This window comes from Elephas maximus, chromosome 3 (genome assembly GCF_024166365.1).
Source record: "Elephas maximus indicus isolate mEleMax1 chromosome 3, mEleMax1 primary haplotype, whole genome shotgun sequence".
Taxonomy (NCBI): Eukaryota; Metazoa; Chordata; class Mammalia; order Proboscidea; family Elephantidae; genus Elephas; species Elephas maximus.
Window position 1 is genome coordinate 195,911,213 of NC_064821.1, and position 23,400 is coordinate 195,934,612.

Sequence of the window (23,400 nt, forward strand, 5' to 3'; positions counted from 1 at the left end):
ACCACCCAGGGACACCAAATTTGGCTAATGTTCTCATTTATTCCATAAATATTTATTGGTCCCTTTTATCAGGCCCGAAGGTGGGGGCAGGGGGGGGCGGCGTTTAAGATGTCCCTGTTCTCAGGAAACTCGTGTTCTTGTTAGGATTTGGGGTTAGAGTGATTTTTTAGGATTAGCTTTGGATGAGAGTCAGTGTTGGGGCTGAGGTAGAAGTAAGGGTTAGATTATGTGTCACCAGGCAGGTCGGTGTGAGATTTCCGTGTTAAGTTCCTCCTCCAAAGCTCTGCTCCTTAATTCTCTCCACCCACTGTTTACTCAAGCTCCTCTCTGCTGTCTAAGGCGTCCTGGACTTATTGGAATCCGTTTAATGACAGCAACCATCTGCCACCCGTCCTAGTCATCAGCCCTTTCCCCTTTCCTCTTGGCTCCTCCTTCCCCAGCCGGGAGCCTGCATCCTGCATTCCTGGGGGTAGGGCCCGGGGACTGCTGGCCTTTCTCACAACTCCAGTTCTGGGATTCTCCAACCCTTGCCCCCCTTCATGATCACCCTGTCCGTAGTCACTTCCGATGAACCAATTGTACCAATTCCTGCTCTCCTTCCTCTCCATCACTGCCCCCCACCCCCAGTCAGCCCTGGGCTCTCCTGCTTCCAATCATTGCACATTTCGGACCCCTCTGTCTTCACTGGCGTGCTCACAGTTCTCTGGGGGAGCTGGCCTCCCCACATCCTGCCCCCATCTTTAAGCAACCCCATTCCTTATCACCCCCTCCCTCTCTCCTTTGATCTCTTTCCCAGAGTCCCATCAGAAGTCTGGAGTCTGGATTTCAGTCTGCTCTTCCCCCTCCCTGTAACTCCTTCAGGGAATGCCCTCTCACAGCCCCCTCCCCTCGTGCCCCATGCCTCTCACTTGCCTCACCCCCTTGGGCCTGAAGAAATGTCTTTTCTTCTCTTCCCCACCTGCCCCACCCACCTCAGTCCAGTGGGGCAGTTCCCACCTAGGATTCCTGCCCCTTCTGGCAGCCCAGCCTTGAGCAAGTGAGTTTGTAAAGAAGAGTCATTTCCATCTGATAGAAGGAGTCAAGGAAGGCTGGGGTGGGGGCATAGGGGAGGGAAGTGTCTCTTCTCTCCTTTCACCCTGGGAAACAGGCCAACTCCAGCATCGGTCCCTTCCTCTCCCTCCATGAGCTCCAAGTCAGAACATAGGGGTGGCTGGATAAAACACCGGAATTTCAGGAATGGTTTGGGAAGGAAGGAAGTTCCAGAATTGTCTGAGCAAAGGTCAAACTGCTCCCACCCCTTCCCCCTTCCATTTCAGAAAATTTTACATATGAACCAGCTGAGTGCTGGGTGTCTCCAGGCTTCTCTGTGCCCCGACCAGCCTCCCCACCCCTCTTCTGCGCCTGGTACCCTGCCCCATCCTCAGCCTTTATCTGACTCTTGGAGCCCTCCTTCTGTTCCCAGGGGAACCCCCCATCCCTCCATCTAGCTGGAGGACTATGAGCTTGATTGACTCTGATATCCAGGGAAGACAGGCACCACTCTTTGGAATGCATGGCACCCCATCCTCTCTCCGGGAGATAATCGAGGGGGAATATTGGCTCGTCCAGGAAACGAGGTGCTAAATTTGTTGTGAGATTGGTGTCACATGCAATCAAAGGGAGCCTCTCGGCATTGAGGGCCGGGCAGCTAAACGAGAAATCATTAGGTTATTGCAGAGACTGGAGACAACGAAGGTAGAGGAAGGAGAAACTCCTCCCCAGCCCCCTGGGGGGCAACACTGGGAGATCAACCCGGGAAGGAAAGACTCAGAGATGCAGAGAGAGAGGTGAAGGAAGAGTCAGGCTGCTTTCCCCTGTATCTGGACATCTGTATCCCCTTTGCCACAGGCCCCATCAAGCTCCTCTTTATGAAGCTTTAATGAGCCCCTTCATCTGATTCCTCTTTCTGGCATCTGGGCGGTCCTAAGGCTGAGATGTACTGTTGTTGCTAGGTGCTGTCAAGTCAATTCTGACTCATAGTGACCTTGAAGGACAGAGTAAAACTGCCCCACACGATTTTCTAGGCTATAATCTTTACGGGAGCAGATTGCCAGGTCTTTTTCTTCCAGAGCTGCTTGAATGGGTTCAAACTGCCAACCTTTCAGTTAGCACCCAGGGGCTTAACCACTGCGTCACTGGGGCTCTTTCGAGATACAGGACAAAGAGACAAGTGAACAGGGTTGGACGTCCCCACATCAGCTAAATTTTTGGTGAGTAGAAAAACTGAAAAGGGCATGTGTGAGAGGCTGATGGGGAACATAAGGCAGGGTAGCTGGTTTGGATGGAATGGGAAAGGAAAGTCAATACCTTTTATACAACTCCTCTGGGAAGACTGCCTGGAGGAGGGGAATTTGGAAGACGCCTACTAGGCTTTGGATAGGTGTAGACCTGCTAGAAGATGGCCAGGTGGCTGGCAAGTATCCAAGTAGGCTGCTGTCCCCCTTCTGCTGTATTCTTGTCTTCTTCATGGGAATACAGCCACTGAGCGTCCCTGGCTTTTGCATGCTTCGGGGTCCCTGGAACAGTCATCAATATGCAAGGTCTTGCAGAGAAAGTCTCTCCATTTACCTTTGCCGTGGACTTGCAATTGGCTGCCACCACCATGTCCCCCACCGATGCCTTGTAAATTTTGAGAATAGTAAGATGAATGGTTTTGGCCTCCCTGGGTCTCCTCTGCTCTTGGGGCATTTGTGTTCGACCTGACAAGCAAACAGAGTCAGGCAGAAAAGATCAAGGAGCAGACACCAGGAGACCAGAGTTCCCAGCCTCCAGCTCCACCATCATCAACCCCAGAGGCCTACTTCTAGGTCCACCCTCCTCTTTGCAGGCTGCTGCCTATTGAATGACGCCATATTGAGACTCTGCTCCTACAGCTATTAATGACGGAGCTTCGAGTGCCAGGCTCTTCAGCTCCCTGCAGCAAATTAACATTCTGTGCCCCTTGCACATGTAGAATGAACCAAGTTAGATGGATCAATTCAGCAGCCGGTCGGAGCTGCTTTTACTTTACACAGGATCGATCCAGATGACCCCAGCTTGGGGGCCTCTAGAAGCACCTTTATGGAAAATCTTTTTAACGGAGATTAATTGGAAATACCTATGATGCCCTGGCTATAGGCAGAAGGTCTCCATTCTTCCTCTCAGTGGCTACACACTAGCGCTTTTATGTAGACATGCAAAACACACGCAAGCTTCCTAGACACATGAATGCAAACAGAAGGACACTTACCTGCATCACCACCTGTACCACGCATACACAGCACACACACACACACTCACACCACCACACATGGCCTTATTCCTTCTAATTCTCCTAAACCCTACCCTTGAAGGCTTACCTGGTGGATACATGGCTCTGTGCAGCTTGGATCGGCCACAGCTTCCACTTTTGTCTTTCTGAATCTAGATCTCTTTCTTTGACTTTGTCTAGCTTCACTCAATAACCTAGAAGTTTCTGGAGGATAGAGTTTGAGTAATACCCAGAAAGACAGACTGCTTAATTTTTAGGGAGGTATGGTATGACCTTGGTTCTAATTTCTTTATGAATTCTAGCCACATCCAACTGCTTACTGGACTTTCATGTCTCCGTGTTTTGGCTCGCTGTTCCCTTTGTCTGGAATGCCCTTCCCCCAGTTCTCTGGCTGTCGAAATCCTTCTCATCTTCAAGGCTTAATGCAATTTAGTTAGTGAACGTCTGTTGTTGTTGTTAGGTGCTGTCTAGTCCATTCTGACTCCTAAGTACAACAGAACAAAACACTGCCCAGTCATGTGCCATCTTCACAATAATCGCTATGCTTGAGCACATCGTTGCAGCCACTATGTCAATCCATCTTGTTGAGGGTCTTTCTCTTTTTCTCTCACCCTCTACCAAGCATGATGTCCTTCTCCAGGGACTGGTCCCTCCTGATAACGTGTCCAAAGTATGTGAGATGCAGTCTCGCCATCCTTGCTTCTAAGGAGCATTCTGGCTCTACTTCTTCCAAGACAGATTTGTTCTTCTGGCTTTCCATGGTATATTCAATATTCTTGACAACACCATAATTCAAAGGCATCAATTCTTCTTCGGTCTTCCTTATTCACTGTCCAGCTTTCTCATGCATATGAGGCAACTGAAAATACCATGGCTTGGGTCAGGCACACCTTAATTCTCAAAGAGACATCTTGCTTTTTAACACTTGAAAGAGATTTTTTTCAGGAGATTTGCTCAGTGCAGTACATTGTTTCATTTCCTGATTGTTACTTCCATGGGATTTGGTTGTGGATCTGAGTAAAATGAAATCCTGGACAACTTCAATATTTTCTCCATTTATCATGATGTTGCTTATTGGTCCAGTTGTGAGGGTTTTTGTTTTCTTTATGTTGAAGTGTAATCTATAAAAAAGGCTAAATAGTCTTCGATCTTCATCAGTAAGTGCTTCAAGGCCTCTTCACTTTCAGCAAGCAAGGTTATGTCATCTGCATAACACAGGTTGTTAATGAGTCTTCTTCCGATCTTGATGCCTCCCTCTTCTTCAGGTAGTCCAGCTTCTGGGATTATTTGCTGAGCATACAGACTGAATAAATATGGGGAAAGGATACAGCCCCGATACACACCTTTCCTGACTTTAAACAACACAGTACCCCTTGTTCTGTTAGAAGCACTACCCCCTGGTCTATGTACAGGTTCCTCATGAGCACACTTAAGTGTTCCGCAATTCCCGTTCTTCACAATGTTATCCATAATTTGTTATGATCCACACAGTAGAATGCCTTTGCATAGTCAATAAAGCATAGGTAAACATCTTAGTGAAAGTTTACTTGTTGAATATCTACTATGTGCCAAGCAAGGCCACCAATGTACAATCTCTACTGTTGTACAAGGGGCCTAGGATTAACAAAGGCTAACAAGATATGTTCCTATTCATAAGGTTTTCACTGACTAATGCTTTTCAGAAGTAGACTGCCAGGTCCTTCTTCCTAGTCTTTCTTAGTCTTGAAGCTCAGCTGAAACCTGTCCTCCATGGGTGACCCTACTGGTATCTGAATACCTGTGGCATAGCTTCCAGCATCACAGCAACACGCAAGCCCCGACAGTACGACAAACTGACAGACTGCGAAAGTTGGAAACAAAGAAGGATCGGTAGTTGGAAAGTATGGCCTTGGTGATAGAAACAATGCTGGAGATGGAATGATAGAATTTTGCAAGAACAACAACTTCTTCATTGCAGATACCTTCTTTCACCAACATAAACGGTGACTCTATACAGGGACCTCGCCAGATGGAGCACGCAGAGATCAAATTGACTACATCTGTGGAAGGAGACGATGGAAAAGCTCAATATCATCAGTCAGAACAAGGCCAGGGGCCGACTGTGGAATAGACCATCAATTGCTCATACGCAAGTTCAAGCTGAAACTAAAGAAAATCAGAGCAAGTCCACAAGAGGCAAAATATGACCTTCAGTACATCCCACCTGAATTTAGAGACCATCTGAAGAATAGATTTGACACACTGAACACTGGTGACTGAAGACCGGACAAGTTGTGGAATGACATCAAGGACATCATCCATGAAGAAAGCAAGAGGTCATTGAAAAGACGGGAAAGAAAGAAAAGACCAAGATGGATGTCAGAGGAGACTCTGAAACTTGATCTTGAAAGTCGAGCAGCTAAAGCAAAAGGAAGAATTGATGAAGTAAAAGAACTGAACCGTAGATTTCAAAGCGCCTCTCGAGAAGACAAAGTAAAGTATTATAATGACATGTGCAAAGAGCTGCAAATGGAAAACCAAAAGGGAAGAACACGTTCGGCGTTTTTCAAGCTCAAAGAACTGAAGAAAAAATTCAAGCCTCGAGTTGCAACAGGGAGGGATTCTATGGGGAAAATATTAAACGACGCAGGAAGCATCAAAAGAAGATGGAAGGAATACACAGAGTCATTATACCAAAAAGAATTAGTCGATGTTCATCCACTTCAAGAGGTAGCGTATGATCCGGAACCAATGGTACTGAAGGAAGAAGTCCAAGCTGCTCTGAAGGCACTGGCGAAAAACAAGACTCCAGGAATTCATGGAATATCAATTGAGATGTTTCAACAAACAGCTAGAGTGCTAGAGGTGCTCACTCGTCTATGCCAAGAAATATGGAAGACAGCTTCCTGGCCAACTGACTGGAAGAGATCCATATTTATGCCTATTCCCAAGAAAGGTGATCCAAGTGAATGTGGAAATTATAGAACAATATCATTAATATCACACCCAAGCAAAATTTTGCTGAAGATTTTTCAAAAACGGCTGCAGCAGTATATCAACAGGGAACTGCCAGAAATTTTCAGACTGGCTTCAGAAGAGGACGTGGAACCAGGGATATCATTGCTGATGTCGGATGGATCCTGGCTGAAAGCACAGAGTATCAGAAGAATGTTTACCTGTGTTTTATTGACTATGCAAAGGCATTCGACTGTGTGGATCATAACAAACTATGGATAACACTGCGAAGAATGGGAATTCCAGGACACTTAATTGTGCTCATGAGGAACCTTTACATAGATCAAGAGGCAGTTGTTCGGACAGAACAAGGAGATACTGATTGGTTTAAAGTCAGGAAAAGTGTGCATCAGAGTTGTATCCTTTCACCATACCTATTCAGTCTGTATGCTGAGCAAATAATCCGAGAAGCTGGACTACATGAAGAAGAATGGGGCATCAGGATTGGAGGAAGACTCATCAACAACCTGCGTTATGCAGATGACATAACCTTGCTTGCTGAAAGTGAAGAGGACATGAAGATCAAAGACCACACAGCCTTCACTATGGATTGCACCTCAACATAAAGAAAACAAAAATCCTCACAACTGGACCAATGAGCAACATCATGATAAACGGAGAAAAGATTGAAGTTGTCAAGGATTTCATTTTACTTGGATCCACAATCAACAGCCATGGAAACGGCAGTCAAGAAATCAAAAGATGCATTGCATTGGGTAAATCTGCTGCCCCAGCCCTCATCCTTCTGGATTTCTCAGAGTTCAGGCTGTTTATCCAGAAGTCTGCTGCTAAAAGTGCAAGGACACTTCTACAGAGAGGGTCTGGGGACCAGTCTGTGTTCCTTCCTGGGCTGAGAGCCTGTTGGTGAAGCTCAGAGGGACCATTCTGGCTACTGTCAGATAGTACTTTGAAGTTATATTCATAATAGTGGTAACTAAGAATATGAAAGCAAGCAGAGGGCGGCTTTGAGAGTAGAACTTCCACTTCCCTAAATTATGGAGCCTGTAGGGAGGCTCGTGCCCATCTCTGTGAGGGAAGGAGCCAGAGGAATCTGCTTTAACTATAGGAGGAGGGAATGGAGTTAAACCAGTTCCCATCCAGGTGATTCCGACTCATGGCGATCCTATATCTGCAGTGTAGAGCTGCTCCGTAGGGTTTTCAAGGCTGTGACCTTTCGGAAGCAGATCGCTAGGCCTTTCTTTAAAGGCGCCTCTGGGAGGTTTCGAACTGCCAACCTTTTGCTTAGTAGTCAAGCGTTTAACTGTGCCACCAGGAAATGGGGTTAGACCCAGAAAAAGTTTTGTCTGCCCAAAGAAAGGCGAAGTGATGGGGTGGTGAGATGTTGAGGGGGAGACTGACCTCCATCCTCAGAGGGCCCACTGCTACCTGAGGCAAGGATTAGCTAGCTAGCCCCTTGAGAGCATTTGTGGGAGGGTGGTGATTAGTAGCAGTTACTTGAGCCAGTCTTAGTGTGTGGGGAGAGACAAGGGCCCTGCCCTCGGTTGCCTTCTGAATTACCTCAGGTCCAGCCTACCTCATTCTCTTCTTCTCCCCCTCCTTGGCTAATCCTTTCAGAAATCCCTTCCATTTCTCAAGGATTTCATTCCCTTTCTTTGACCTAAACGCTCAAGACTGTCAGATGAGACCAGAGGGAGGTAATCCGCTCCCCCAACAACCTTCTGCCCTCACAGCCCCCACGCCCTCTGCTGCCTTCCTCCCCCTCCTCAGCCTTCTCCAATTTCTTTCCTCTTGCTCCTCTGTCCTTCTTATCTTCATTCTCATTTTCCTCTCCCAGATGGCCTCAGTGCTTTTTTCTTCTTGATTCTCACGTCTCATTTTTTATCCATCCTCCCATCTTTCCCCTCCGTAATTCCTCTCTCACCCCCTCCCTTCTTTTAGAGAAGGGGGGCTTTCCGATAGATATCCCCACCCCCACCCCCATCAGTGCAGGAAGGGCAGGATATGCCCTGCCTCTGGAGATGGGGCGGCCTCTGTAATTTGGGGGCTGCCTCAGAAGCTACCGGCGATTTGGAGAGATGCCTACCCTAAATATTTCCCTCCTTTCCTTGGCTTTCACTTTCTTCAAAATAAAAGGTGTTGGACTGGTGATAGCCAAGGCCCTTTCCAGCTTTCCAGCCCTAACCTTCAGATTCTCTAATGTAAATGTTTCTCTCTTCCCTTGTCCTGTCTCTTTGTCTTGCTCCTTATCTTTCATATCACAGTGTCTCCCCGGCTCCTTCCTTCCTGGCCTTTCCCCTTTCCTGGAAACAGTCTTCCACAGCCCTTGCTCACTCTCCCTACCACCACCTTTCTCTCCTTTACTCCCTGTTTTTTGTCCGCAACTCTCCTCCCAGCCTTTATCCTCATTGTGCCTTTGCCTGTGGACCATCTCCTTCAGTAGCCCGTGGTTTCTGTTTTGTTGCCTCACACTCTGTGGGTTCCAGGACTGCTGCAGACCCAGGCATTTGGGCCGCTCACCCCTTTGCTCCTGTAGGGTAGGGGGAGGCAGATTCAGGACCTGGGATGGTGTCGGGGGCAGGGGCAGAGGACCTCCTTCCGTTCCTGCCTCCTCACCCCAGCTCCTGTGCCTGACTCCATCTCTTCCAGACTTTTCCTGCTGTCCCAGCTTCTGCCTCTCCCTGTCCTTCTCTGTCTTTTGCTCTCTTCCCTCTTAGCCTCTCTCTCCTGTCTCAGCTCCGTCCTTGCCTGCCACCTGCCTCCTCTCTCCTCCACCTCCCTTTCCTTGCTTAGGGAAGCCAGATTGAAATTCAGTTTTTTTGACAGAGCCATCTACGAGCCCTGTCACCCCCCTTCTGCTTCCGTCTGTCATACCTGTTATAACCAACCCCACTCGGGCTCACCATGCCATGGTCCCTCCCGTTAAACATCCCCCTGGGGTCACCTGCCAGGGCACATTTGCATAGAGTTGTCAGATCAGTTCTGGCCCAGGTGTCTCGAGGCTGGCAGGGCAGAGGGAACTGGAGGTCCAAATGGGGCAGGGTTACCAGCCACACCTGCCAGTGGTTTTCAGTTTAAGAGCCCAAAGTCCTTGTGTGTGGATGGGGGCTAGCAGGTCAGTTCAGGGACCCAGGCATGCCTGCTGTCTGTTCCCCAGGCTCCCCACCGTGAACCTATCAGAAGCGGGTATAAGGAACTCTGATGTTAGGGGAACACGAAGAATGGCCTCTTCTCCTGTGCTGGCTTTACCACCTGGGTACTTTCAGCCCGTCTTAGTGTCACAGACCCACAGATCTACCTCTATGCCCCTGCTGTTACTGTTACTTGTCATCAGTTCCTCATGGTGACTCCATGTGTGCAGAGTAGAATTGCTTCATAAGATTTTTCAAGGCTGTGACCTTGCAGAAGCAAGATTGCCAGGCCTGTCTCTAAGGAGCCTCTGGGTGAGTTCAAACCACCAACCTTTTCGGCTAGTAGTTGAGTGCTTAACCGTTTGCACCACCCAGGGACTCCTGCTATGGAGGAATACCAGGACAGGCCCCAGGTACCCCAGTTTTCTTCATCAGCCTGAGAATGATGGAGTACAGGACTGAGCCCTTAAGAGTGTCCACAGGTCTGGCTGAGGCCCAAGGAGAGCAGGAGGCAGGGATAGCATCTTAGAACACCAGAACTGGAAAGGCCCTTGGGGGCCAGGTTATTCAGCTCCTTCTTTTTATAGTTTGAGGAGGCTAAGACCCAGAGAAGTGAAGTGACTTCCCCAAAGTCACACAGTGGGTTGGTGGCAAAGCCAAGGCCACATAAGCCCACATCTCCTGACTTCTGGCTCAGACTGCATCTGTCCCTCCCTGTCAGGGCTGGGCTAGGCAAACTGCTCCAGCCAGTGCCCCTTCCTCTTTCAGAGTTCTGTTCCTGTCTCTGTCAGTGATTAATCCACTGGCCCCAGACCGATAACTGTGCTTGCCATGTCACTGTGAACACCAGCCGGGGCCCTGCAGCCAGCCTCTGTGGTCGGCTCCAGTGCGAGGAAACCAGGCCAGATTCTGGCCACTTGTAAAGTCCCATCTGGTCCTTGGAAAGAGTCCCTTTTTAGCTGTCCCTACCATACCATACTTCATGGTGGCTGTGGCCAAGCAGGCTGGGGAGGAGGAAGTAGAGACTGGTCCTTCTGCCTACGGCTTCCCGGGATGAGGAAGGACCAGAAGTGGGAAGGTGGTTGAATCAGGGCACTGGAGACTCCTGGTTCACTTTATCTTTTTCACTTCAGACTGTGAAACAAAGCCAGGGTGCCTGGATGTCCTAAATGTTGGGGAGTCAGGGGAGTGGAGGTGACGATCGTCAATGAATGTTTGAAAATTTCTCTTTGGGGGTGCAGTTTGCTCTCCCAGATTCTTCCTCTGATAGTCATATGACCTGGCATCTAGTCATCGCCATACCTCTGAGATGATTGACTGTGAGCAAGACAACTGCGTTTTCTGACCTCTGGTCCCTCACCTGTCAAAGGAGGAGGTTATGGTTTCTAAAGTCACGTTCAATTTTGACATTCTAGGGTTCTGGGCTAATGGGCTGTGGTGGTCCAGTGGTTTGATTCTTGCCTTCCACACAGGAGACCCGTGTCCAGTTCCCAGCCAGTGCACCTCATGGACAGCCACCGCCTGCCTCTAAGTGGAGGCTTGCATGTTGCTGTGATGCTGAACAGGTTTCGGTGAAGCTTCCAGACTAAGACTGACTAGGAAGAAAGTCCTGGCAATCAGCCGATGCAAACCCTATAGATCACTACAATCCTATCTGCAGCAGGACTGGGTAGTGTTCTGTTCTGTTGTGCACGGGGTCCCATGAATGGGGGCGAGGCCATATGGCTAACAACAACTAGGATTCTAGACTGGACTCTGTATAAGGCAAAATCAGCAGACCAGGCCACCCCTTCATGCCAGTCTGCTAGGGGCAGGGATGGTTCTCGCCTCTAGGGAGCTTCTAGTCTGCAGTCCTGAGCCAGGCTTTCTGTCTCTCTCTCATCCGTCCTCACTCTGCCCAGCACCAGCCCAGCACCTTCGCCCTCACCCTCTCTCTCTCCATCCCTCCTCCCTCCCCTGCCTTCTCTCCCCCTCTATCAAATGTACAAATCTCGCTCCCTTTCATCTCTCCTTTCCCTGGCCCAGCCCAGAGAACTGAAATCCTCTTTTCTCTGTGAGAGAATCCGATGTGAGGGGGCCTTGCTGGCTGTTGTATTTTTCATAGAGCAGGAAGGAAATGGCCGAGATGGGGGTGTGAAAGATTTGGGTGTAGGGGGGGTGAAGCTGTGAGAGCAGAGGGAGGGAGGGAGAGCAGCAGGAGAGGAGTGGAGTGTGGAGAGATTTAGTTCCATCTGAAAGCTGTCGGTGCGAATCAAAGGCTTCCCTTTGAACCAGCAGCATAATCTGGAGTAGAGAGCGAGGGGACTGGCGCTCTGCACCCAGGGGGTTCATTACTGCTCGTTTGATAAATCCGGGGAGACAGGGCCCAGCCTCCACCATTCCCCTCCTGCCGCCTGGATCCTCTGGCTTCTCATGTGCTTGGCCCCGCTCCCTTGCTGGTTCGGGGCTGGCCTGGCAGGCAGGGCTCTGAGAGTATGACCGCCAGCGCACGTATGCCAAGACACAGGGCAGCGGGCGCCCACGGGTGCAGAAGCCAGTACTCTTAACGCAAAGGTACAAGAGGGGTGTGTGTATGTGCGCATATGCACATGCGTGCGCTTACCCTGCACACCAGTGAGTGTGTGTGTTATGTGTTATGCTCCATGCAGACCCAGAAGGAGCACACTACGTGTGTGCAAGAATCTATAAGTTTCCTGCCCTTCTCTGGTAGATTTAGAGATCTACTTCCCAGACCTCAGTCAAACATGGGATTCGACTCCCTTTCCTCCCACGGCTCTGTGCGGGAACAGGCCTGGCAGGAACAGGAGATGTGGTCTCCCCTGGCCTGGCCCTGGACCCCAGTGCTCTGAGGAGGATGGAGAAGAGAGTTGGAGAACAGAACCACAAGGCAGTGTTGCCCTAGGAAGGCCAGGGTTGAGAAGGAGAGGTGGGGTGGTACTTAGAGAAGAGGAGGGAGTGTCCTAGGTGAGGGGTGCCATGTCTGTCAAAGGAACATGGGAGGTGGAGAGGCCCCTGGGGACAGGTGTGCACAGTGGCCAGATTCTGAGCTAGGAGGTCCTAGGAAATGGAGTGGTGGAAAGATCACAGTAGCAGGTTGCTGAGATGGCATCCCAGGGGAAGCCTCGTGTTCTGGTCCCTCTGCTTACTGGCTCGATTTTAGCTGTGTGACTGATGGGAAGTTGCTTAATCTCTCTGAGCCTTAGTTCCCTATCAAATATAATAACTGCACCTGCCTCACTGGGTTGTTGTGTACTGAAGTGAAATAATATCAATGGAGTGCTTAGCCCCAGAGGCTGGCACTTTATAAACAGGGGCTGTTTATTATTACGGGGCATTGTTGATTCAGTGGTAGAATTCTCTCCTTCTGTGCAGAGACCCAGGTTCGATTTCTAGCCAATGCACCTCATTCACAGCCACTCCCCACCCCCCACCCAGTCTGTCAGTTGCTATGATACTGAGCAAGTTTCAGCTGAGCTTCCAGAACAAAACAGACTAGGAAGAAAGGCCTGGCAATCTACTTCTGGAAAATCAACCAGTGAAAACCCTTTGGATCACAATGGTCTGATCCCCAACTGATCATGCAGGTGGCACAGGACCAGACAGCATTTTGTTCCATTGTGCACAGGATTGCCATGAGTCAGGGGCCCACTCAATGGCAGCTAACAACAACAGCACTTTATTATTACTACTGCTCTTACTAGCAGGCAGTAGTGGCTTAAAGGCCAATATTTTGTGAATCCTGAAACCTCTCTGGATGCCGTGGACCATTGTTCCATCCTTGAGTATTCCTCTTCCCTTTATGTGCACTTGTTAAGTACCGTAGGTTGGTTTCAGCTCAGAGCGATCCCATGTGACAGAGTAGAACTGCCCCATAGGGTTTTCTAGGCTGTAATCTTTATGGGGAGCCCTGGTGGTACAGGGAAACCCTGGTGGCATAGTAGTTAAGAGCTACAGCTGCTAACCAAAAGGTCGGCAGTTCAAAACCACTAGGGTCTCCTTGGAAACCCTATGGGGCAGTTCCACTCTGTCCTACAGGGTCGCTATGAGTCAGAATGGACACAACAGGTTTGCTTTTTTTTTTTTTTTCTGGTGGTGCAGTGGTTAAGAGCTTAGCTACTAACCAAAAGGTCGGCAGCTCTAATCCAACAGCTGATCCTTGGAAACCCTATGGGACAGTTCTACTCTGTCCTATAGGGTCACTATGAGTTGGAATTGACTCCATGGCAGTGGGTTTTAATCTTTACGGGAGAAGATCGCCAGGTCTTTTCTTCCCTCGAGCTGCTGGGTGGGTTCGAACCACCAACCTTTCAGTTAGCGGTCAAGCGCTCAGCCACTGTGCCGCTGTGCCAGGGCTCCTTTCATGCACACATGGGAGTATTTAAATCAAGGCTTCTCTTGTGGTTGGTGACCGTGTGCGGGGCAAGTCGCTTTGGGTACACACCAGCCAGCCCCATATCTGAGGAACACTGCCCTCCCAGGAGCAAATAAGGTGAAGATAGAAGTTTGAGGCATAAAGTGGGAACCTGAAGTGGCGAACAGATGCAGAACTAAGGGGCGCCAACACTGCTTTTCAGGGTGGTGCCCATTAATCCATGCATTCTGGAGATACTTTTTGAACACTCCTGTGGCTTAGTATAGTGCTAAGAGCACAGACTATGGCGTTTACACGTCCTGAGTTTAAGTCCCGCCTCTGCCACTCAATGGTTGTCACTTGAGCACCTGACCCTCATTTTCCATGTATGTGTTAAGGTCCCTGGGTGGCACAAATGGTTTGTGCTTGACTACTAACCAGAAGGTGGCACTGAGGAAGAAAGGCCTGGCAATCTACTTCCATAAATATTACAATTAAGAAAACCATACGGAGACCATGGTTTCAGGGGACATCTAGGTCAATTGGCATAACAAAGTTTATTATGAAAATGTTTTGCATCCCACTTTGGTGTGTGGTGTCTGGGGTCTTAAAAGCTAGCAAGCAGCCATCTAAGATGCCTCAATTCGTCCCAACCCACCTGGAGCAAAGGAGAATGAAGAACACCAAAGGCACAAGGAAAATATTAGCTCAAGAGACAAAAGGGCCACATAAACCGGAGACTCCATCAGCCTGAGACCAGAAGAACTAGGTGGTGCCCAGCTATACCAGTGACTGCCCTGACAGAGAACACAACAGAGAGTCCCTGACGGGGCAGAAGAAAAGTGGCATCCAGAACTCAAATTCAAGTAAAAAAACCAGACTTAATGGTCTGAGACTGGAGGGACCCCAGAAGACATGGCCCCCAGACTCTCTATTAACCCAGAACTGAAACCATTCCCAAAGCCAACTCTTCAGACAAGGAATAGACTGGAGTATAAGACATAAAATGATACTCATGAAGAGTGCGCTACTTAGTTCAAGTAGATACGTGAGACTAAATGGACAGCTACTGTCCAGAGGCAAGATGAGAAGGCAGAAAGGGACAGGAGCTGGTTGAATGGACACGGGAAATCCGGGGTGGAAAGAAGGAGTGTGCTGTCCCATTACAGGGATTGCAACGAGGGTCACATAATAATGTGTGTATAAATTTTTGTACAAGAAACTAACTTGAGCTGTAAACTTTCACCTAAACCACAATAATAAAAAAAAAAGAAAGAAAAAGAAAACCCCATGGAGCCGTTCTCCCCTATTAACACACGGGGTCACCATGGGTCGGAATCAACTCAGCAGTGGCTGGTTCGGTTTGGGGTTTCGGTTGTGGTGGTATCTAATGCTCGGAACAGTGTGCATGAAGTGTCTGCCACCGTGCCTGGCACACAGTTGGCATTTTATAACTGGGAGTCATTAATTCTAAGGAACATTGTTGGGACTGAAGGAAAGAGAAACGTAAATCAAAGTGCCTCTGTTCTCCTTGGGCTCCCAGGAGAGTGGAGGAGACAGAAACACACACACGAGTAACTTTTAATGCAAAGGAGGCAGTGATAAGTGCTATAACCAGAAGCCCAAACAATGCAGTAGAACGATGGCGGTGGGGGGGATCTATCCCAAGTCTGAGCATAGAGGAGCTCTGAGTTATGGGGGTGGTGAGGGATGTGGGTTAACCTGGAAGGACAGGGGCCTGGGACAGAGGCAAAGGGGAGTATGGAGGAAAAGCAGGGTGACCCCCTAGCACTGATCTCTCCTCTTACATGTAGCACAGAGCCCACCATGGCACCACCTGTTGCACCTATATTTCCTCCCCAGGGTCCTTCTGCACTCCCCTCACCTTGTAGGGTTCTGATCTCCTCTACCATATAGTCACCTTTTCACCTGCTTGCAATCTGGTGAGAAAGACAGAATGCCCATCGCTGGAGAGAGGGGGCATTTGGAATCTGAGGGTCCTCAGCCCCAGTGCTCACACAGTGGCCACTCGGTAGCTCGCTCTGAACGAAGGAGCCCAGGGGGAGATGGGTGTGGGCCAGAGTGGCCAAGGCCTGCCCCAGCCCTGACCTTATCCACGACCTGCCACCTTCCCCATGCCCTGGACCTGTCCAGTTCTGAATGTCTTTTCCTTGGTCCCCATCTCTCTGTGGTTCCCAGCCTTCTGTCTTTTCTCTTTTGGCCTGGGTTTCCATTACTCCCTGGGTGTCTTTGTCTCACTGTGTCTTCCCTGGTGTTCCCTCTGGATCTGTCTGCCTGGGGCCTATGTCTTTTTTTCTCTTGGCCTCTTCCCTCCTCGCTTCCCTTCCAGTCTCATTCCTCTCCTGCCTCTCCCTCTGCCTCTGTGTGGGTGTCTGTCTTTGTCTCTATTTCTTAGCGTCATCTGCGCCTCTGTCAGCCTCCCCCTCTGTGTGTGTGCCTGTGCGCGCTCCTGCGCCTGTGTGTACAGCTCAGTTTTTCCCTGCCTGTCTTCACAATGGCTGTTTAAGAGTTCACCACATCTGTGATGGTGTCTGAAGACGGGGAGGGAGAGAGATCAAAGCAGGTGGGAATTCATTTAGAAACACACATGCTGAACCAAGCTCGCTCCAGACTGGAGCTGCCGGGGCGAGGCCGTTTATTTGACGCTGCTATGGGAGGCTGGCCTGTTTTCCCTTTCTGTCTGTGGTCAGGCTCTTCCTGACTCTCCTCCCACCTGGTTTCCCCCCAGCCCCACACTGCAGTGAGCCATTTCCCTGCATTTCTGCTTGGCGCTGGTTTTGCTTCCCGGACATAGTGGGTGCAGGCACAGGGATGGGACGGAAATCTCACTGCCAGTTCCAGTGCTGGCTTCGCTCTGTACCGTGGATGGTAGAAGACTCAGGTGGCTGGGACCTCGGGGCAGGCGTGTGCCTGGATTTATGTGTGTCCCATTTGTTAGGCCACTGGTAATGGGTTCCTCTGAGGGCAGTGGTGGTTCAGTGGTAGAAATATCCCTTCCATGCTGGAGGCTCAGGTTCAATTCCTGGCCAGTGTACCTCGAGTAGTTACCACCTGGCTGTCAATGGAGGCTTGCGTGTTGTCATGATGCTGAACACGTTTCAGAGGACCTTCTAGACTAAGACAGACAAGGAAGAAAGGTCTGGTGACCTACTTCTTAAAATCAGCCAGTGAAAACCTTATGGATCACAACAGTCCAATCCACAACCAGTTGTGGGTGGTGCAGGACCAGGCGGCTTTTCTTTTCTGTCGTACACGGGGTCACCATGAGTCAGAAGCCCTTTCCATGGCAGCTATCAACAATATCAACTGGGTTCTTGGCACCTTCTTACCACTCAGGACTTACCAAATACCTCCCCATGCCCCCCATCCTTTTTGTTGTGAGGTCAGGACATCCCGACCCTCCCTGCTGAACACAGGTGTTGTGCCCTGCCTGCTCCTGCACTCCTTGCTTACTTTCTCCTCAACTCTCCCACATCCCCTCATCACCACCACTGCCCATGCATCAGAACCCTCCAGAGTTCTGTTTCTCCTCCCCTTCCCAGCTCTGCTTTGCATTCCCTCCTCCAGGGAGCCTTCCAGGACTGACTCCAAGTCTGCCCCAGCACTGTTCTCTGTGACAGTGCACTCCCATTGACTGTCCTGCCCTGTCTCTGCCTCTGCTGGTGTCTGTGAGCCAGACCTGGGATGAGGAGACCATGCTCTGCCTCCTTTTCTTGATGGGAGTTTCACAAGGAGGCAGGACACTCATGCTCACTGCATCAAACAACAGACTTATTCAGAGCACCTGCTGTGGGCCTGGCAGCCAGGCCCTGTGCTGGGTGATGGGGCTTGAGCCATGAGAGGCACGGTCCAGACTGTAGGACTTCCCACTGGGTCAGGGCAAAGGGTGGGAGGTGAAGCATGGGCCAGAGTATAGCAGAAGAGAGAAGTGAGCAGAAAGGGCCCTGAGGCATGGAGGCAGTCATGGAGGACTTCACGGAGGAGTTGGCTGTTTGAATCCTGAGGGAGGGAAGGGAGCAGCTACCCAGAGAAAGGCCTGTACAAAGGCATAAAGGGGGCTGCAGGGTCAGAGAGAAAGGATGTGGTGGGGCAGACTTGGGGCTTTCCCCTAATCATGAGCAGGGTGGGACAAACGTGGACATCTGGACTCTATCTAGGATGCTGTCTTGGCTACAGGGGCTGTTTTGGGGCCACAGACCATGGCCTTCAACTTTTGACAGGCTCAGGATATAGGCTGCTTTTCCACTGAGTTTAATTCACAAGACACCCTTCATGTCCCCTCTTCTCTGGATTCTTTGAGGGGCCATTGCTCCTGTCTCCCTGTCTCCAGACTAAACTACTCCAACCAGGCCTAAACCAAGAGGAAATTTTGCTTCAAAATCCCCCAGGAAGACAGATGCTACCTACCTTATTTCTCATCTGTCTGTTCAGCTTTCCAGTGGTCCCTCCAATTGTCTGACTGCTCAGGGCAAACAATGATTGTAGCTACCATTTAGTGGGTACATGCCTCATCATAATAAACTAGAGGTAAGCAGCATTTGAGTGGAGCCCTAGCGGCATAGGGGTTAAGCACTCTGCTGCTAACCTAAGGTCAGAGGTTTGAACCCATCAGTGGCACCACGGGAAAAAAGACCTGGAGATCTGCTCCCATAAAGACGACAGCCTTGGAAACCCTATGGGGCAGTTCTAATCTCTCCTATGGGGTTGCTATGAGTCGGAATTGACTTGAGAGCACACAACACCAATCCCATTTAATTTTTTTTAACAATCTGTAAGGTAGGCATTATCATTCCCCAGTTCACCAAGGAGAAAAACGAAGGTTAGAGACTAAGTTGGCCAAGGTCACACGCTTAGGAAGCAGCAGAAGCTCAGTGTGAATCTGGGTCTGACTGTCCTCTAAATCTGTGGTCTTAGTACTGGAGCAGAAAGGAATCTTTGCAGTCCTTAGCCCAAGCTGGTCATTGCACAGGAGAGCAAGCAGGGGCCCGGGTTGGAGAAATGACATGCCCAAGGTCGCACCACTCCTCCTTCTGGCAAGACTCCCTAGCCCCACTCCAAGGTGCCTCCCACCCGCCTCAGGGTCAGCCTCCTCACTGCGAGTAGACAGAGAACCAAACGCTCACTGTCCCCTGGAGACTTCCACCAGACACCAGGGGATCAGGCAGGAAACTCTCAAGCTATGAATACAAATGCCCTCTCTGAGCCAGGGCTCATTGACCGCCCCATTCCCGAGCCCTTGACTTGGGCTCCAGGGGCTGTGGGAAGGAGAGACATGAGTGTGTGAGTGTGGAGCTGCACTAGAAAAATGCGCAAGGATGTGAATAAATTTGAATAATAATGAGGGCAATGTTGGAATTAATAATGTTGGCTGCTCACCTGACCCACCCCCTCCCCCAGGATCTCAGCACCTGTCACCCTAATCCTTGGAAATGTAGGTGAGCCTTCTCCTTTCCTTCTTTAGAAGCCAGGGATAGGAAGTAAGGTCAGCAGAGCTGGGGTGTGCAGAGGTGCACTGTTTCTAACTTCCTACCCTGCTGCAGCCCCAAAGAGCTGGATTTGGACCCTTCACAAAGAGTAAGCAGCTGCCTCATTGTATTAAATCATGTTCTGGCCATCGGTCCACTCCTGCCTGCCCCCCTCCCCCACTTTCTCAGTCCCCTTTATGTCTGGTAACCAGTGTGGAGATAATGTTGAGGGAGATTCGGAGAGAAGGGTCAGCCTGGCACCCTGCCTTAGAGAAGAGGTTCCCATTCTGGCGGAACAGAGCAAACGCCCCCACCCACTGCTGCCCTCTATCCTGTGACAAAAAAACATGGGCATAGACCCTGATGGCTTGAGACAGGTAATCCAGTAGCTAGAGCTGTGACGGTAGGGCCGAGGGATAGGATGTGCTGTGGGATCAGTCCAGGAGGACTTCCTGTAAGAGGGAAATGTGGGGCCGGCTTGGGAAGGGGGGAGAAATAGGTTTGGAGGAGAGAGAAGGAGAAGGGAGGGGATGAGCGTGGGGTCCCACCTCTGGGGTGGCTTAGAGGGTGAGGCAGTCTTGGAATGGAGAGGAATGAGTTAACATTTACTTACACATAGGAGTGATGGCAGATGAGAGAAATTATGGAAAGCTGGGTTTGGAAAAGATTGGATTTGGGGATTGTGGCCTCTGCAAAAACTTGGCAGCTGGGGAAGAAAAGGAGAGAGGGGAGTCCGCTGAGTTCTAGGGACAGTCGGATTTTGGTTACTATGGTGTGACAGATGGGGGTCGAGTCAAGGAAGCCCCTGACCTTTTTCCGCTTGCCGTCCCCAACCGCTCCACTTCCTCTCCCCTCATCCAACAGCCTGGCAAACAAAGCTGTTTGGTGCTCAGAGCTCCTGTAACTGCCGGGTGCCCTGCTCAGGGCCCAGGCCTGCCCCACCACCAGGGCCCACCAGTGCTGAGGGGAGTGGGTGGGTGGGAGCGGTGGGGGAAAAGAAACCCGCAATCCAATTCCCTGCTCCATTTAGGCTCCACAATTAAAGGCAATTACTCTGCAGTTCTCTAATCAAATGCTCCGGGCCGAGCTGCCAGCCCAGCAGCCAAGTGTAGCTCCCACAGCCGGAGGGAGAGTTGAACAGAAGTCACACCACCGCCCTGGCTCCCATGGCATGGGCAGGCTTGTCCCTGTGTACACATTCATGTCCCAGCGCTTGGGAGCAAGGGGTAGACACACAGGGGTTGGCACCCACTGAGGGAGCTTATTTACACACATGTGAACATGTGGGCACACAGATGCTGCCAAGCCTGCCCCATAGAACCTACCCTGATGGCCTCTCTGGGGCCATCACGGGGCGTTGTGCCTGGGCAGCGGTGCACGTGTGTTAGCTCACACTGGCTGGTATGACACACGTCCTGACAGAGGTCGGGCGGTATATTTATTTGCCATGTATGGGCCTGAGTGCTAAGGATTGAGGGGGCTGTGACATTGCCGGCAGCCTTTGTGGCACTCGTCATCCTTGGCTATGTATGCTTCACCCATCGACGCAGGGGTGGGGGTGAGGTAGCTGGTCGTAGTGGAACTTGCCAGGACTGGGTATGGGGCTACCTGGGTTCTAATCCCAGCTCTGCTGTTAGCTCACCAGGTGTCCCTGTAAGGGACTTGTCTCCCTGGGCCTCAGCATCTCTGTCTGTAAAATGAAGAGGCTGGACTTGCTTCATCTCTAAGGCCCTTATATAACATGCACCACTTTCTCTGATCTCTGGGCACTTCAGCTCCAGAACCCCATTCCCACGGGCCATGGAGGGAGAAGGAATAAAGGGCGAGCCCATGATACCTTGAAGGGAAAGTGTTGGGGCTGAAGTGGATGGGACAGTCCACCTGCCCAGCCTTAGCTGGCTCCCTCAGGCCTACTGCAGGGTGGGAGTGGGAGACTGGGAGGGTGCGGCCCCTCCTCACCCAGTTCCACCTTTGGTTGTTCCAGGGACCCAGACGCGCTTCAGTCAGGAGCCAGCTGACCAGACTGTGGTGGCCGGACAGCGGGCTGTGCTGCCCTGTGTGCTGCTCAACTACTCAGGGATCGTGCAATGGACCAAGGACGGGCTGGCCCTGGGCATGGGCCAGGGCCTCAAAGGTGAGCAGGGTACCCAGCCAGCCCTTTGCCTTGCCGCACACCCCCACATAGACCCCTGGCTACACATCACTCTGTCTGCCCACCACGGTCTTCTCTGTGCTCTAGTCTTGTGGATGCTCTCCTGTCCCCTCTCCCATTTGTGTGGGGTCGTCTCTCTCCCTCTCCTCCTGAGCTCTGCCCCTCCCGCTTTCCAAACCCCAAACTCTGCCTCCCCCTCCTGCCTGCGGACTAGCTCAAGAAAGGCAAAGCGAAGCCTGGGAGATCAAGAAAACCAGGAGACCTTTATGTAACAGAGCTTGAGATAGACACCCAGAGAGGTGCTGGGAGACGGCATAGTCTCCTGGGGCAGGGGAGGAGGGGAGCACAGGCAACTTCTGACAAGATCCCAAGAGTATTGCATGCCAGGATGGCTTTGCTCCAGCTTCTCTCCTCCCCCTGCCCAGGCGATGTCTGCTCAGAGGCCAAAAACTCATTTTAATATCAGCCTGAGCATTTATTTATTTATTCATTCAACAAGCCTTTATTAAGCCCTGACTGTGTAGTCTGTGCTGAGGCAAACATAATGAGTCAGTAACAAAATAAATAAATAAAACAAAACACCACACTCCCATACGCCAAAACAAGTGAAGATTCCCTTGGCAAGGCCGCCTGGCAGAGTGGAAGAGGAATCAGGACCTGGGTTCCAGTCCTGCCTCCGCCACCTACCAGACGACTGACCTTAGGAAGCCCTGTCCCCTCTCTGGGCCTTAGTTTATTCACGTGTGAAACAGGCATAATAGTCCCTGGGCTGCCTGCCTTAGAGTGCGTTTGTGAGTTTCAAACCAAATTAAGAATATTCTTTGTGAAAGCACGTTGTTAGCTGTAAAGGATTGCAATGTGTAAGTATATGAGGGAATTTTTTTTTTTTTCCAATGCTTATTTTCCAGGAGGTTAAGGCAATTTGCTGTGGGTTCTGGCTATTAGTCCAAGTAGAGGAAATTTGTCTGCACAAAGCAATCTGTATAAGGGAAAGAGTTGGGTCCAGGGGATCTATTGATGATAGGAGGAGAAAGAAACAGAGAACCAGAGAGATCAATAGATATGGAGTGAGAGGAATCAATAGCCTCAATGGGAGGGAGCTGATGGTGGGGGGCCTGAGAGAGGACGGCAGGGGTGTGGGAGGAGGTGGGTGAGGGGAGCCTGGAGGACAGGAGGGAAGAAAAGAGAGCCGGGACTGGAGAGGGCTGGGACTGGAGAGGGCCAGAGGCTCTGAGGCCCTCAGCCCCAGCCACTCTCTGCAGGGAACCCAAACTCTGGGCTCAGGGGCTCCCTCAGGAAGCTGGGAGGCTTTGCCTCACCCATCCCCCCACGGCGACTAGGGAGCTGGGTGGACCTCGGGCCTGCCTTGGGGCTTGGGAGCCCCTGTCCCTGCCGGGTGCCCTATATTTCCTGGTGCCCACATGCTCTCCCTCTGCTCTCCCCACTCTGCCTTTTTTCCTTCCTATTATTATGAGAGACATTTGTCTGCAAACAGCTTCGGAGATTTCATCTGCTCCCACTCATCTCCCCCTCCCTCACAGCCCCTCCGCTTTACTGCTTCCAGCTTCACTGTGGGGGGCCGTGACATCGTGGTGCTATGTCTGGGATCTGCTCCCCTGCCCATGGTGTCCCAGGAGAGGGCAGAGGGAGGGGGGCCGGCATGGAACCCGATGCAGACCCTGATGTGAGGGTGAGGGGTGGGGAGAGGATAAGCCCCAGGGAGCAGACTGGTTCACAGCTGGGCCTTACCCTGGCCTCATTCTCTGTTCTTGCAGCCTGGCCGCGGTACCGGGTCATGGGCTCTGCCGATGCCGGACAGTACAACCTGGAGATCACAGATGCTGAGCTCTCAGATGACGCCTCTTACGAGTGCCAGGCCACGGAGGCCGCCCTGCGATCCCGGCGGGCCAAGCTCACCGTGCTAAGTAATAACCACAACCCCTCCAGGGCCCCAGCCCCCTGCATTGGTGTCTCAGCCATCCCTGCCCTTCCAACACCCTCTTTAATTCCTCAGCCTCTCCCTCTCTGTTCCTGGCTTC

The 23,400-nt window shown here is 51.0% G+C and overlaps 1 protein-coding gene across 2 annotated transcripts in view; it reads left to right on the forward strand.

Annotated features, from left to right (window-relative positions):
* The window catches only part of KIRREL1 (kirre like nephrin family adhesion molecule 1), a 115,479-nt gene that overhangs the window by 72,532 nt on the left and 19,547 nt on the right, over window positions 1-23,400 (forward strand). For both annotated transcript variants that reach the window (XM_049880882.1, XM_049880884.1), the window contains exons 2-3: window positions 21,194-21,343; window positions 23,137-23,286. In XM_049880882.1, the coding sequence (XP_049736839.1) occupies window positions 21,194-21,343; window positions 23,137-23,286 (300 nt within the window). The remainder of the gene's footprint in view (window positions 1-21,193; window positions 21,344-23,136; window positions 23,287-23,400) is intronic.